This window comes from Zootermopsis nevadensis, unplaced genomic scaffold (assembly GCF_977971745.1).
Source record: "Zootermopsis nevadensis isolate Lab colony 2312 unplaced genomic scaffold, Znev_1.0 Znev_ptg000031l, whole genome shotgun sequence".
Lineage (NCBI taxonomy): Eukaryota > Metazoa > Arthropoda > Insecta > Blattodea > Termopsidae > Zootermopsis > Zootermopsis nevadensis.
In genome coordinates, this window is record NW_028259163.1 from 4,435,226 (window position 1) to 4,452,724 (window position 17,499).

At 35.0% G+C, this 17,499-nt stretch overlaps 2 protein-coding genes across 4 annotated transcripts in view; one reads left to right on the forward strand and one right to left on the reverse strand.

Moving 5' to 3' along the window:
- The window catches only part of LOC110827019 (uncharacterized), a 44,570-nt gene that overhangs the window by 25,956 nt on the left and 1,115 nt on the right, over positions 1-17,499 (reverse strand). The window lies entirely within an intron of this gene.
- On the forward strand, positions 1,344-17,385 carry LOC110827028 (uncharacterized). The gene is made up of 6 exons (XM_022058258.2): positions 1,344-1,605; positions 5,884-6,010; positions 7,312-8,374; positions 10,171-10,481; positions 12,567-12,755; positions 14,850-17,385. Exons 1-6 carry the CDS (start codon positions 1,498-1,500, stop codon positions 14,996-14,998), a joined length of 1,947 nt encoding a protein of 648 aa, XP_021913950.1. The 5' UTR covers positions 1,344-1,497; the 3' UTR covers positions 14,999-17,385.

Sequence of the window (17,499 nt, forward strand, 5' to 3'; positions counted from 1 at the left end):
ACACTGGTGTTCAATAAAGGTTAAATTGAAACGTTTATTCCGGTATTACGGCGTGTAAATTCGCAGTATATGCCATATCTCCCTACATCTTTATCAGACAACTGTACGATATTATTTTCAGAGATCTTTGTTCATCTCCGAAATAAAAATATTAATTAAAAATATGATAATTTATTTGCTTGCTTATTTATGGTAATAAAAATGTAACGAAAAATACAAGAAAATATTTAAAATCGTGATAAATAATAAGATAATAGAACTAGTATCTTACTTTACTCATCAGGGGAATCAAAAATCTTGACAAATTAAATGATAATCTGGAAAGAAGATTATATAAATAAATTAAACTTAACGGAGTCACAAAAATACATTTAATGAACAAGATAAATATAGACGGCTTTGCTCAGATTGCATATTACATGTAAATCTGCACTAGAATATTGCAACAAGAGAGACGAGAGACGATTAGAAGCTTCCCATGCGACATTTTATCAGACACTTAACACGATTTACGAGAAAGAATAGATTATCAAATAAGAAAATCAGAAATCAAATAAAGACGCCAAATTATCGCCCTATCCTGGAAGAGGTGTTTAAGTCAACACGAGAAATGGGAATTTTACGACACTACGAAGCAAAATAGAGCAATAACCATTGGCTTCGATGCCAGAAACAGTGGATAACTAAGATGAAAAATTAATATTTATTTACGAAGACGCCAGCTCAATATTCTAGTGAACCACTGTACTTTAAAAGAAATTATTAAAACATCAAATTGAAACTTCTGACCTCCCCAAAAACGAAGAAAAATTCCCAAATACTGCACTGTTTTATTATCAAATACGAAACATGAAATTTAATAAAAGTTCACAATGACTCAGGAACTTTATTCCTCATTGCGACACTGACGTCTTCCATTTGAGGATGTACTTAATTTAAGGTCTTAATTACTTAAAATATAACAGAACCGAGATAAGTGCCAGCAAATGTAAATAAATACTTTTATTACGTGAGTGCATGAGTGAATTAACAGGCATAAATTTAATTGACAATTGTATGGTCTAAAATGTTTTAATCAGCAGATATATATAAACATTCCTCCATTTTAAACAGACTATCTCATAACATACGTAACATATTCACAATAATACATAAACATTCACTCATTATGAACAATCATAATGCATGTTCCCTTAATGAAGCGTGTATACGAAACGTGCGATAAGTATCGATAACTACATTCAGACTAGTCGATGGTTCTTACGTCGTTGTCGTATGAAACAAGTTTGTCATATCTCTTGATGATGATAAGGTGGAAAAAAGGTAAAGGTTTTCCTCACTGCGCTCGGCAGTACTTACCATTTTCCTGTTCAATTAAGTCTGTACAACTTTCTTCGTCATATTTTTACCATTTTATTACTTTATAACAACTTTATTACGTATTGGCTGTAACGTTATGACTTCACTCGGAGTTATATTGTAAATCGACAGTCGATAATGGGATTACCAAGTTTAAATAAACAAAATGGCGTAGATTCTCAAGAATTTGAAGCCCCAGATGGTGGATGGGGTTGGATTGTGGCTATAGGAGTCGCTGCATTATTTGTAAGTATTAATATTTTATTACTCCAATAATCAAACAACAAAACCGAGCTCTTAAATCATCATAACCTAACATAAACTCAGTTTTAATCATTGTAATACTTTATATTGCCTTAGATCTCAGGTTTAGGATATAGTAAAGATATCGATAGTAAAAAATGTCGATGTTATTTGGTCTTCTGAGTCGAAATATCCTGTCGACTTGTAGGTAGATACCAATGGTTTAAGAATAAAATATTATCTCAACTTCAGCCCTGAAGATGGACACATTATTCATCCAAAACTTTTCAATCTACCTACAAATACACAGTTTCTTACAAATCAGAAGTTTATTGAAGTGTTTCTTGTGAATTTGTATCAGATAAAAAAAAATATTCTTATAACGAATAAATTAATTTATGAACCAGAGTTGTTGGTATGTGATGATATGTTATATAGCTAAATATACCTAACATTTCTGTTTAAAACTTCGCTGTTTAAACTCGATAATATCCTACCTATAGACTCTGCGGTCTTAATAAAACTACGACGGTGGTCCTGTTTTATGTGTGTGTTTAAAATATTAGTAACATGTTAGTTTTTTTACGGTGGTAAGTTATTATTCCACCGCCCAGTCTCCAACTGGAGGACCGCTTCATAATTTTCACTCTTCAAGTATCAGGGAGGATAAGACAGGAGAGGAAAGCGTATGAAAACGATTGTAGAACCTGAAGTAAAGGGACCACTCGGAAGACGTGAGTGTAGATTAAAATAATATTAAAATGGATGTTTGGGATAGAGGTTTGGAAAGCATAGATCGGATTAATCTGGCTAAGGATAGAGACTGAACACCTTCGGGTGTCATGAAAACTGGTGAATTTTTTCAATACCTGAGCATACATTTCGCTTGTCAAGGAGATATCTGCACTTAAAAGTGAAATATTACGAATATAAAAATTGTGAATTTCTTACGTAATATCAAATCTAAAAGTTCGTGACGATTGGTGAGTTATTTAAATAAAAAGTTCATTTGTAAATTTTCAATCGTCTTGTAAAATAATGAAATAGTCCGGAGATAGGGATTAGCTCTATCTATTAGACCCAACAGAGTAGGTACCTGAAGACGGTGATAAGAGCCCCATCTCCGAAACGTCGTTTCTATTTTATTAATGTATTAGACGATGTAAAATATCCAAAGAACTTTTTATTCTTACGTAATGTTTTAAATCATTCTGCAAAATAACTAACTCGATATGATCATTAAGATTATTTAAACGGTCTATACTGAGCTTGTCAAAAAATGTCATGCCTTTACTGGACTTGAACGTTAACAAATATCCACCACTATATTTCATGAGTCAGATGAAGAGATTCATATTTTATTTTTAAGGAAACTGTCTGAAATGCATTTTATTTTCGTGTTAACTTTCGGTTATGGCAAATGTAACATGTTCTGATAACTACAGTGATTAAATTTCCCCCTTGGTTACAGCGTGTTTTTATCTTCAGCGCAACTGTCATTTATTTCCAATCACGCGTAACAGATAAGATAACGAAATAAGAGTCAGCAGAAAACATGTATTTGCTATTCTTTAGAGGTCTCCAGCATCAGTAGTCTAAACAAACTGAGAAAATTAATCTAAACAAAACTCCTATCCTTGCTTCCAAGAGCACAAATCTCATAAACGTTACAAATGATCATAATTTATCTCCGTTTTTAAACAAAATAACTCCAATTGACTCTCAGTTAAGCAGTCGTGAACCCAAAATCAAGTGTGAAACAGTTATAATTAATTTACAAATGTTTAAACCTGATAAAATACAAGACTCATCGAAAATATGGAATAATTATACGTAAGGTAGTATATTTGCGTCATATTGTCAATTTGTAAATCGATCATTCGATGCGGAACGTGAAATGATATTTTAAATATTTTATATTTTATTATCTTATTAAAATTGTCATTTGACGGAAAATATTAAAATATATAATTATACGTCTTAAAAAATTAAATGTCGCATTCGTCTTTACAGTTAGCCAACCTAATGCTTATAAGTTTTATTTATATAAAAATAAAACTGATGACACGTGTTGAAAATTAAAACCTTCAATGATACATGATGTTACTTTGTCGACACGTACAGTGTGACTTTCCAAATGTATTCTCTGTTCTGCATAAGCCATCGGCCTTGATATTTGCTTAATACGGATATATAAACCCAATATTACCAAACTAATTAAACTGCATATAACTTTCCTGCATTGTAAAGGGTCTGAAATATAAGGTGGTCTCTGGGTCGAGATTTAAACCAGAAACCTATAAAATATAAAGCGGAAGTGACTAAATAATGTACCATAATTATAAAACTTTATGATCTACTTCTACATATGACGTTGTTTGACACACAACGGAGATACGTGAGATAAATTGAAATCGTCATAATTTTCTAGCGGTTAGAACGCTGGCCTTGTAATCCTGGGGTCTCGGGTTCGATTCTCGGGGTGCCCGAATTTATAACTTGTGTCGGGCAAGGCCGTGGTCTAGGCAACACGGAGTTTTCCTCCGTGGCATCCCAACAATTACTCCATTCACACACAGAAGAAGGCAATGGCAAACCACTTCTGGATCATCTGCCAAGAACGTATATGAACAGGTCCCAGTCCGAGAAAAGGATGGAAGGATCCTGTTCATATGGACCTGTCCTCAGACAGAACACTAAATAATAATAAGATGAGGTGGTCTAGCGGTTAGAACGCTGGCCTTGTAATCCTGGGGTCTCGGGTTCGAATTTATAACTTGTGTTGGGCAAGGCCGTGGTCTAGGCAACACGGAGTTTTCCTCCGGGGGCTTCCCCGGTTTCAATTACTCCATTCACACACAGAAGAAGGCAATGGCAAACCACTTCTGGATCGTCTGCCAAGAACGTATATGAACAGGTCCCAGTCCGAGAAAAGGATCGAAGGATCCTGTTCATATGAACCTGTCCTCAGACAGAACACTAAATAATAATAAGATGAGGTGGTCTAGCGATTAGAACGCTGGCCTTGTAATCCTGGGGATCCCAGGTTCGATTCCCAGTGGTGCCCGAATTTATAACTTGTGTTGGGCAAGGCCGTGGTCTAGGCAACACGGAGTTTTCCTCCGTGGCATCCCAACAATTACTCCATTCACACACAGAAGAAGGCAATGGCAAACCACTTCTGGATCATCTGCCAAGAACGTATATGAACAGATCCCAGTCCGAGAAAAGGATGGAAGGATCCTGTTCATATGGACCTGTCGTCAGACAGAACACTACAAATAAAAAAAAATAACATAACACACGTAAGCATGTTTTCGTGCTGTCAATAATAATTGACTAAAAATCACAATATCTTACAATTAACGATAATTTATCATCTAGCGAAAAAAATTAGGCAGATAAACGTTCTTGCATCCATTTAAATCTGTAATCAATCATCTGTAGTGTCACAGGTATTAAAAGTTTTAAAGCACACGTCCTAAATTTTTAAATATCAAAACAATAACTTTCTATCCGAAGCCAGATGAATCCAATCCACCTTATATATATATATATATATATATAACTTAACGATGTTGAACATCGCAGTTCTCGGTGGTAAACCTACTTAAAATTAGTTTAATTCAGCAATGGTCAAAAGAAAATCTTTATGAATATTTTGAGTATCTGACAATATTCTGTAGTGTTATGAACCCAAATACAGTCAAAAAATAATCTCGATTTAAATTATATATTTTAGTCATCCCATAATTTTATATGACTGTAAAATGTGGAAAATAAAACAAGGCAAAAAAAAAAGACTATACATCAGAGATGGAATTCATAAAACATGTTATTACATATTATTATTGTACATATTATTACAGCACAGAATAAATTATATTTCACAAGACTGGTTATATTTCGACAGACTGACGAAAAACTCTATACAGCCATCACTACAGACTTGTCGAAAGATATGTAAAACAACAATTTAAAACCCTATGGTAACTATACGTACCACCTGCTTAAACAGTCAACAACATTTCATCTTGTATCTATTGTTTTGTGTTATTTATAATAAACATCGATCATTTCCTTAAACATCATCAACCACTTGATATTTGTTTTCTTTGTGGTACGGACTGAATTAAATATTTAGACGAGCTTCGGCTTCAAATGGTCAAGAAACTATTAACCAGGTTGAAACAGGCCGTTTATGGGCCAAACTTCGTGGTCATAAAAATGAAACGAGGGTCTGTTAATATTTCAACTCTGAAAGGCTAATATTATTTTCAGATTGTAACGTTAACACCAGATAGCTGCTTCGGTCTGATATTTGGGGACTTTCTGGTGGATGTTGGCGCAGGAACGGCTTTTGTGACAACCGGAGTTAGCGTCTGCATTGGTTCAGCTGCAGCACTAGGTACAATACTTCACAGATATTATCACAGAGACCTCTGGTTTCCAATGTCCTCACAAACAAACCCTTTTTTTAATTTCCTTGTCTCACAATTTATTTTCAGTAAGAATATTTTTACATGTCGTAAAACTCGAAAGTAAAATATATTTCTATGTTATTATTACCATCTGTGCCTGTGTTAGATGCAAACATTCCCTTCCCCTCTATCAATGCTTCCCTTTGCTTCCCCTACATTTCCTTACCATTATTCGAGGACCTTTAAGGACAACAAATGAGATCCATGAACAGAAAACGAATTAAAACACTATTTAAACGTTCATATTTATCTTCATATTTATCTTAATATTTATAAGATGATATAGTTGCGTCATATTGTGAAATTTAATTAATTATTCGGTTTTTGTCCGTCTAATCACAATTCATATTTAAAATTTACAATTAAGATAATTAAAATATCATTTTATGTTCCTCATCGAACAATTTACAAGTAAAAGTAAATCTGTCCCGCTATACGCCATGTAGGCACTTGGGTGGAGATCGAGTATAAGTGTCAATCACACAGTTTTCTTTTCGCTTTAATATCAACGTTTTAAAATCTACGTAACATGTTAATACTGACAATTTAAATAGTGTAGAGATTGTCTCATGTAAGAATAATCCAACATTTAAGACTTGAAACACATCATTTGGAACAATTTCTTCTTTCTTTATATTTGTCTTCAGTTTTGTCAGATAAGATAATTTTTCTATGGCCTTGGACTTATGGGACATGCGTATAAAAGTCCGTGTGATGTTTATGGGTTGTGTTAACAGGTAATATATTTAAAATTTTCGCTTACCTAAAGGGAAAAAAAAATAAAATTTTGTATTACGTAACACGGCTGATATTTCTCATTGTTTTATTTTCCTGAAACGTCATATTTTAACCTGCATTTTTAACCAATAAATTTTTATTTACTTATTAAATTCAATTCAATTAATTTATTTAAGTGTTTGCCAATAAGAGGCAAACACTGATAATACATATAATAATAATAATAATAATGAAAAATATTACACAAACAGATTAATTAAATATATACATGTACAGTATTAAATATAACAGCTAAGTACAGGCAAACCCAAAACAGAAACAATATTAACACAAAGCAAAATAATATATATAAAACATTTTAAACGGAATTAATTATTTAAATATATAAAATATGAGATAAGAGGAAATAAGATAAATTTAAGAAAGGGATAAATATAGTAACGAATGAGGGAAAAGGATTTCTTACAATAGTTTCTATATTTTATTTCAGGTCTAGTGATGAACTACGCTCTCAACAACTTCACGTGTCGACAAGTTGGAGTAACGGGTTCAGTCATATATTTCTGTGGGAGTTTCTTTACAGCATTTGCTACTGACGTGTATCAGATTATATTCACATATGGAATACTGCAAGGAATTGGTTTAGGACTTATGGTACCTGCTGCCTTCACAAGTTTTAACTATTACTTCGTACGAAGGAGAACATTTGCAATGGCAATGACTCAGATGATCATTGGTGTTGCAGCCATGGCGGTGCCTTTGGTGATACAAATGCTGTTAGAAGAATATGGTTTTAGGGGTACTCAAGCTATTATTTCAGCATTCAGTCTCCACGCGATGCTTGGTATGGTAGTTCAACAGCCTGTCACATATCACAAAAAGAAGAAAAGACAATCTATTAAATTATCTTCAGATTTTATAAGACGTCCAAGTTCTGATATAATTGTTCATGGCGAAACGTCGTGGAACGCCGAACTTCAGAAAGGCAAAGAATTAAATATAAGAATTCAACAACATAGTTCAGATGCTGGTAAAGACAGTGAAGTTAATATAAAGATTAACCAACATCATTCAGAAATTAAAAATACAACACGAAATAGGGCAATATCTGAAGAATTAATAAATATACATTTTCAAAATAAAAATATGTGTGTGGACAGCTCTGAAGGTAAAATATCTGTTGGAGTTGTAAACGAATTACAAGACGCTGATGGAATTAAGGAACGATGTGAGACTGGAAGTGATAAAAAGGTAGATGATAAATTTGAAGAGAATGCAAATAAATCTTGTGTCGATTCAGAAACTAGTGTTCCTGAAGAACATAAATTTTTGGTGCAAAGTGGACACTCTAAAAAATACGGACACGTCGAGGAGGTTACTGCTGAAATCGGGATTACGGTTAAGACGGCAGATCTGCCTTCTGTGATAAGGTTACCAAAAAGTAGTTCCCAAATGTCCACCCCAGTCACGAGTAAACAGAAGGAAGTTTACAGAATGAGATACGACTCTATAAGAGATGCTACAAGTCTGGAAAGCTACGAATCTCAAGATGGGTGAGTATTGAAAAATAATATAACAGGAACAGTCTTGTCTTATCCACGTCTCTCTCAACGTATTTGATATCCAAATTTAATATAATGATGCTGAACTTCTGATTAAAAGTCGCCTATCAAATTTATGTTAAATATTGTCGTCATGAACAGTGACTAGACTACGGGACCTGTGGCCTGGGTTCAATTCCTGGCAGAACTAGATCCAGCCTCCAAACCAATGAGTACATGTATTCTCCCCTTTTTGGGTAAGATTACCGGGGCTTCAAGCCCTAATCTGGTTTCAAGATTAAGAATATATGGATATACAGGGTGAGTCAGAAGTATGTTTACAAACTTCGTGTGCGTGTTTCAGGAACAAAAACTAGAAAAAATGTTCCTATGAACATGGGGTCGCAAATGTTTCATTTTTCGAAATAATAGCCAAAAATAAGTTTCAATCAATTTACTTTATATCAAAGTGAATCCAGCTTCCAGCAAAGATTTTTAATTAAAATTTTTGCAGGAATTTTTGGCGACATGTTTCGATCGCGTCTAAGAGGACCTTCATATCGGTGATTCTTAAGAAGACACTTGCCACGTCTCCTTGAAGATGTACCACTGAATACAAGAAGACAAATGTGGTTTATGCACTAAAAATTATTTTTGGCTATTATTTCGAAAATGAAACATTTGCTGCCCCATGTTCATAGGAAATTTTTTTTTTCTTATTTTTGATCTTGGAACACGCACACGAAGTTTGTAAACAAACTTTTGACTCACGCTGTATACCCCACTCTCCTCATACGTCTGCATAAAACGGTGCTTAATTAATAATTGGATACTCCAAAGTGTAGTCGATCGCAGGTCACGTAGAAGTGAATCAGCGAATATTTTATACGTCCTGTAAGCGAACAGACCTCCATTGTCTATACATTCAAAACAACCCCTCCATAAATTGTAAGTTTAGTTTCGATGTTTGTAGTTCGTCTCCTACTTACGTCGCCATGCAACACGTTCAAATGTCTGCCACCAGGAGTCTCCACTTGACACTATAGCAGATTTACGAGACTGTGGGATGGGGTGACGTCATGTACTAAAGCCAACCACTCATGATTTTTCTCTCTATATATACGTTACAATTTAATTTAATTTAAATTCACTTTTAATAAGTCCGAAGAACCGAGAGTTCTAAATTCCAATTCAGATTAATTTATCTATTAGCGAATAACTTTTAAGAACTGTAATAGTTTAATCAAAATTCATATTATTCACCTGAAGATGGACGAATAAGACCGAAACATGCCGTTTCATCATCACACATATAATATGATTTTTGAGTTCGGGATTGACTGATAAAGAACAATTTTATTAGGTAATATCACGCATACGGGATAACCTAACCTTACAAGCATTTTGCGGAAAAGCTGTTTCATTTGTCTGTTTTTCTTCAAAATTTGCGTCGATATTCTATACATTACTGTACATTATCTCTCATTACGTACTCAATATTCTCCTCAGTATAGTTTATGTGACGTGGGGTTAGGTTAGGTTAGGTTAGGTTAGGTTAGGTTCGTCCTTCTAATACTTTACCTAAATCTCATTTGACATTCATAAAATACCTAGGAGATACATAAAATATCTAGACTAAATAAAAACGATGTAATTAAAATCTGTTCACGTCCATACTTTGTCAAGAATTAACAAATAATTTCCAAAATGCGTACGAATTGCATACAATTCTTGAATAAACTGTATCCTGCCTGTTACAATAACATGCATTCCATCACCTGAATACCCTCATAAGAAATTAATTTCAGGTGTAACCGCTGTTGGATGGCCGTCGTCGATTTCCTGGATCTACGTCTACTTCTGGATCCGGTCTACGTCAACATCTCAATAGGCGTATCATTCTCTCTCATTTGCATGCTACAGTTCTTTGCCTTTTATCCAATACTCGTCCTTGATCTAGGATATTCCAAGTCTGACACCGCCATATTTATCGCTGTGTGCAATGCTATGGATCTCGTCGGTCGCCTAGTGATAGCACTCATTGGTATTTTAAATCCAAGCTTCACTAGCAGAGGGCTCTTCATGGTTGGAACATTCACGACCGTCGCTGGACGACTCCGTAAGTTGAGTACAGGAGAGTCAATTTATATTGACCACTGATTTGTATGCGCATTAGTGGAAATGTTTATGTAATACTTCTCACAGTAGACACACGTTTGAATAAACTACATCCAAATATGCCTGTATTAATTTTAGACGTATTTAATATGATTATAATAATAATTATTAATATTATTTGGCCAACATCCCGGGCGAAAAACGATATTAGGGAACACATTATAATATGTAATATTACGTTCGTTATACATCTCCGTATGTTTTGTGGACGGAAAACCACGACGGTCAAAATTTTGAAAACTTACAGTACATTCGCTAATTCAACAAGTATCAATGCTGACGTCAGCTAAAGTCTTGTTCGTAAATTACTGTATTCACCCTTCACTTTTTTGTGAACGATGTTAATATTGATTCATACAGACCACCGTGTGTACTTTTTTTATAAAAAAATAAAATCCTACCAAATGCCATAACGTAAGACTCAGTAACACGGAAAATACGTGTAGAAAATGTGATTTATCTTGTAAATGAGAACTTGGCTGTTACGATTCTGAAAATGAATGAGGAGTAAACCCGATCTGTCTACCAACTTCACGACTGAAGACACTCTTGTCCCAAAATGTCCCTAATTTTTAACTATAGATTGATCCAGAAGTACTGTAAGGAAAACTTAGAGGGCGAATCGTAAAAAAACTAAGGAATATTTTTTTAGGTCCCACTAAAACTAATTCTACCGTCTTCATATTTTAAGTAAGACGAAGGTTTGACTCGCGTTTAACGACCTGTTTTTGTTCTCATGTCTTTTAACGCAACCTGGAATAGTTTCGACTTGCCACATCCAAATGATTTCACACCCTCACAGCTTTGACCGAAACATCAAAAGACAAAAAATATGGGGGAAGGGACAGAAATATTAACTTCGGCTCCCGAGAGGCCATAAAAGGGCTACAAAATTTATATTCCGGCGACCCTTTTCAAACCCAAGTTCATCACGACTTAAGAACGAACTTGCGACAAACAGGGTTTAAGAAAAATAAATAAGTAAACTGACTTAACTGGGCAACTCGTCAGAAGACCGTACGAGGACTGGTCTAATTAAAATCTAATCTAATTTTATCGACAATGTTCCATACATTATCTTCTTAAGATTTAACTAGTAATTATATTTAAATGATAATTAATTAAGGTGCATAGTACAAAGTACAGAGTACTAATATTTTAATCAGATATTTAAAGACTTATTATTTTCCAATACTGTTTTAAATTCTGTGTAATGGATCATAAACATAAGTAAGGAATTACACCTTTACAAAACAAAATACTTCTAATTAAATATTAAGACTCGTATACGTGTGTAATACACATTACACGTTGGTAAGTATTTCGTAAAATATTCTCCCCATTTCCATTTGAAACAAATTACCTTTATCTTCATTTTATTTATAGTTTATTTAACGACGTTTTCGGTATCTAGACTGTACGTCGGACGAGGATAACTGTGAGGAATTAATTAAAAAGTGTGTGGAAGAAAATGGTCGAATAATAATAATTTAAGTTCCTGAGTAAAACCACGTAAAACTTGGGTCAAGATATCCGGGCTCCGGACCGAGATTTAAACCCATAACTTCCAGAATAGAAAAAAAAATATACCACATCTTACAAGTTCTTAAGGGATAAAATAACAACCCTAAAAAAAACAATTGAGCGTAGAAGCCGAGTAGTTTCCAATTTCGTCCGCATTCGTGAGATCTCGGGTTTAAATCTCGTCCCGAAAAGTAACTTTTCTCATTCAGGCTTTTTGGTGATCTTTCTCAGTCACCTTCAAGTAAATTCCTGTATAGTATTTTCCTATATTAGACCACTACCGATTCCTTAAACATCCCTTCCAATTCACTAATGACATCATCATTCTGTGTAAATTAAACCATAAATAAATAAATAAATGTGATAACTATGATTTTAAACAGCATATAAATACTGTTTTATTTCTAACTCAAACGTCAGATTGTTTATTATATTAATTACTGTGATATAACGAGGATTTATAAATTTTTGATATTATTTACATTTTATATTCTGATTACAGTCTTAATTCTCTTCAGTGACTTCCTAGCCGTGGCACTCATGACTGGATTTCTGGGATTTGCAAGGAGTTTCATTCAGGTTCCACTACCACTGGTATTTGCTGAATACAATCTCGAGAGATTTCCATCTGCATTTGGACTTTATTCTGTCATTTTCGGTTTAATTGCAGTCATGGTCGGCCCTTTCATTGGTAAGTACTCAATTCTATTCAAAGTTAAAATGATTATTTTCTCATAATACAAAATATTTTACATGTCACCGCACCTAATTCCAACGCTTCTGACAATCAAAATTACTAACGGATTTTAGGATTTAAAACATTTCTACGTTAGTATAAAATAACAAACAAAAGAAACGTTTGTAAAAATCAAAACTACTTAAATAATTAAAATATTTATATATGATAATGTTAAGACGCTGTACTTTCACGGACTAAAGTTTAAAGGCATAACTAAATTATCTTGACGTCGTAATTACTACTAGCCACGAAGATGCGGAATATTTAATTTTCATCTAAAAAATTTTCTTCGTAGGCAGATTCCAAAGATAAGATTCCTTTCTCTTTCAAATAAAGAATTATTGTGAACTCTTAAAGAGTAATAAATGTGAAACAAAAACACAAATCCGCATTTTATATCCAAATTTGAGAAGCAAACACTCGAACGAAGTTGTCTATAGCAAACGCCAATCATGACCACACATTCCACATGACTACTTAGATCAAGGATTTCAAATCGCGGCCTACATACATTTTAGTAACATTATATCACTCAGGGAATAAATAAATAATTTTTGAAAAAATGCAAACAGTTAAAAGAAACAAATTTTCTTTCAAGAAACTTAGCAATATTTTAACCAGTTCAGACTTTGAATAACGTACTATTAAGTTTCAACCAAACGTCATTTTAATCCATCGGCCAGGGTTCGACAAGAAATAACGACTCTAGCTACAGGCCTCAAAAGGCAAAAAACTCCCTAAACGCTTACTACATAGGAGCTATTATGTACAACAGGGCCATTTTGACATACGAGGTGCGATCGGAAAGTTTCCAGACTGCGCGTATTAAAAACCCGTACACTTATCTCAGGTATTAAATTCATCCATCACCCTCGAAGTAGTTCCCCTGGGAGTGAACACAACGATCCCAGCGCCGCTGCCAAGCCTGGAAGCATCCCTGGAAATCTTTCTATGTCAGCCTGTCAAGCACCATCTGCGATTCTGCCTGAATCTCTTCTATCGTCTCAAATCTCCTTCCCTTTAGCTGAATTTTCATCTTTGGGAAGAGGAAGAAGTCACACGGAGCTTAGAAAGGAAGTTGGGGTCGGTTCTTGCAAGATCTTTGAGCTCCTGACAAACGAGAAGTCGATTCTGCTTCTGGTCCTCAGACAGGAGCCTTGGCACAAACTTGGCTGCGATGCGTCGCATGTGGAGTTCTTCCTTTAGAATCAGCTGACAGGTCCCATAGCCTATCCCAAGAATGTCGCACAAGTCGTTGATGGTACGACGTCGATCTTCGTGAATGGCCTGCCGAATCTTCGTAACATTTTCGGGCGTTGTGCTCGAAGATGGTCGTCCAGAACGCTCGTCATCATCGACAGAGGTTCGGCCATTTTTAAAACGTGAATGCCACACAAAAGTTTGTGCACGACCCATTGCGGACTCCCCAAATGCTTGCTTTAGCATTTCATAGGTCTTTGGCAAAATTTGATGCACACGCCATTCCGAAATCGCAGGAGGGTCGGTGTAATGCACTACCAAAACGCCCGTAACTAACAAACAAATGCTAATTTATTGATGCCGGCTGGCACACTGATTCACTATGAATGTAGGCCGCACCCCCTAAAGGCAGAATCTCGTACTACATCCGGTTCGCCGACTATAGACACAGTCTTTAAACTTTCCGATCGCACCTCGTAAATAAATGTACTTATTTACTTCAGGAAACATTTTTTGTTTTACGTAACTTATTTCAGGGGTCATTCAATGCAAGAAACTATTTTCACTAATTTAATTTAATGCAAAGCTCCAAGACGTATGAAAAAAGTCCTGGCTTCCGTAATGTTCATTATTAGAAGCTTAACGCAGAAAAGTGAAGATTAGGTTAGGTTTATGTCAGTCGATAGTTGCCCTGAATATGGAAATAATTCCTCCAGGACATTGACGTCGGTGTCTTGGTTAATGTAGTGTAGACTTGTAGGCATATATTCCTCCAAAAAAAAAAATGTGACGTTACAACCTAGATTATAATTCCTTGTGTGGTAATGTTAAGTTATTTCATTACAGGTTTGGTTCGTGACGTAACAAACAGTTACCCAGTCTGCATCAACACGCTGAACGGCTTAACTATAATTGCCTGCATAATTCCTTGGCTTTTAGAACACGCAGTTGTGCACATGCGATCAAAATCCAAAAACCAGAGTACGATAAAATAATAATCACTTACGGAAAATTATGTTTATCACAAGTATGTCATTCGAAGATGACGGACCATCACGGTTAATCAGTGTTTAACCGTTTTATTATAACGACCGTTAAGATATTAACGGAAAAATACGATGAGGATTTCAGGACGATACAAATTTGATACCGGATGACGTAAAGATTTCTGTCTTCTGGGTTATTCCGCCGTGCTATAAGACTAAACGACTATATACGGTAACGACACGCGATATTTTGAAACTGTTTGGTTATAAATACCATGAGCGAATTTTCGGATGAGCTTTCTACTGTCTTCATAGAATTTTATTTATCTTAATTAATTCTATTTACCATGTTCGTGGCAGTTTAAGATAACTTAGTCAATACAGTAAAAGCTGGATGACCGGTATTCGATTCCCGGGAAAGGCAGGTTTATATTATTTCAAAGTAAAGTCCAGACAGACTATGGAGCCCATCGAGACTACCCAATACGTATCCGAGGGGTAGAAAAGTTAGAGCGTGAAACTAACCACTCAACTTAATTTAATGCAGAGATTAACTATACGTACACATACGAACAAAGTTCCCCCTATTTCGCAACATGTCTGCATGGCACAGTGCTTAATTAAGGACTGGTCAACTTGTTAGTGACAGCAGTATGGTTTGGTTAAGGATGAAGTATTGATCGTTTTGTAATTAAATCCCTAACAGAAGTTCAAATCGCGTGAATTTAATATAAACAATTCCGTAATATTTAATTTCAGTCATCAATAAAAAAATCTCTTACGCCAATCTGATCGACAGCTCGTCTAAATAATATTTAATAATCCAGTCCGTACCGCAAAAAAAACACAACTTTTCACCATTACTAAGATCAACTTGTTAACGCTGTTTAAGAAACTAATCGCTGTTTATAACGAGGCTCACACTGCGAACATAATATTTAATAATCCAGTCCGTACCACGAAGAAAACACAACTCTTCACCATTACGAAGATCAACTGGTTACCGTCGTTAAGTAAATAATCGACGTTTACAGAGTGATAAAAAGTTTACATTTTGTTACAGTTCATTAATTTCGAAAACGGTACACTAAGACCCGACGTTTCGGGAGTTGGCTCTATTCACGTCTTCAAAATTTTTAGCCTTTTAACTTCGCCGCCTGCAAGGAACAGACACTAAAATATCATTACTTATCAGCATGTTACAAAAACGAAAGAATGTGACGTTACACATTTCTTATATTATGAGAAAATCTTTTATAAACCGACTTGATTATAAGATTCGACCTATGTTGGCCTATTCTATTCCTATCTTCAAGAACACGCACTCTTAACTGTGTTAACGAGACCAGTCAATAAATGAGTATAAAATCAACAGCACTAAGTGGGAAGAGATTATCAGTGTCTTATTTAAAAAAAAAGGTGTTTTACTTTTTGAACTGTGTTTCATAACTTCCTCTTAGGCTCAGGGCTTTCGTAAACAAATGACATAAAGTATTAACTGCGCGCAATAAAAACAAAGGACACACGCTAAGCACACTACTGAGTAAATATACAAACAGTCTGCTATTAAAACCAACTAGGGCTATTTATTTTGTAAATTTGGAGTAATTTCACTTTTAGATCTAAGGTTGCTTTCTGGAGCTTTAAGGTACGGAAAAATTATTCCATAAAATAAATTTAATGCCAAGCTTCAACAATATTAAATGTTCCAATTATTATCTCCATTCGCTCACTGCTGCAACTATGTGCTACAACACTGATAATTCCCATTGTTCAATAGCAATGTGTTCCAGAAACGACCTTGGGTAACGGAGATTGCCTAGTTCCTTGGGAAAACCCGAGACATACAGACCCTGCACACTCCACACGGTGTTCATTAATGACGGCTGAACGTATAGAACAAAAAACTGGATATTCAAAAAAGCAATAAATATTTAAATCAAGTCATAAAATAACTGAAGATGACTTGTCTCCTGGGATGTTGCGCGGTGTAGTCTGCAAGTATAACGAGGCTACAGAATTACTTATTACGTCCGTCATCCACCAGTAAGCAACTCTGAAACGTCGGCGGCGATCATCACCCTGAGGAAGTAATCACCTCTGAAACGTCGTTAGCAATAAATGCCCTGATAATGGATGTTGTAAGCATCTCTAAAACGTAGCTAAATTTCCACCTGACAAAACGGAGATCACAGCCCTGATAATGGAGGCAGAAGGCACATCTGTTAACTTCTACCAGACTACGCGGCGGGACAACCTGGAAGACAGTCATCTTCACACACGCCACCCGATATAATTGTTTGGTGGTACACAGTCAAATGAATGTATATATGGAGCTTATAGCTAATTGTATCATCCACAAACTACCAGGAAATTATAAACTACAAGCGAAGAGAGACGTTTGTAGTCCGAATAAAAAATGAAACAAGAACGTATAATGCACTATAGCCTGAAGGTATCAAGTTAAAATAAAATTCGTGGATAGTAAAAATTGTACTCATACTAATTCG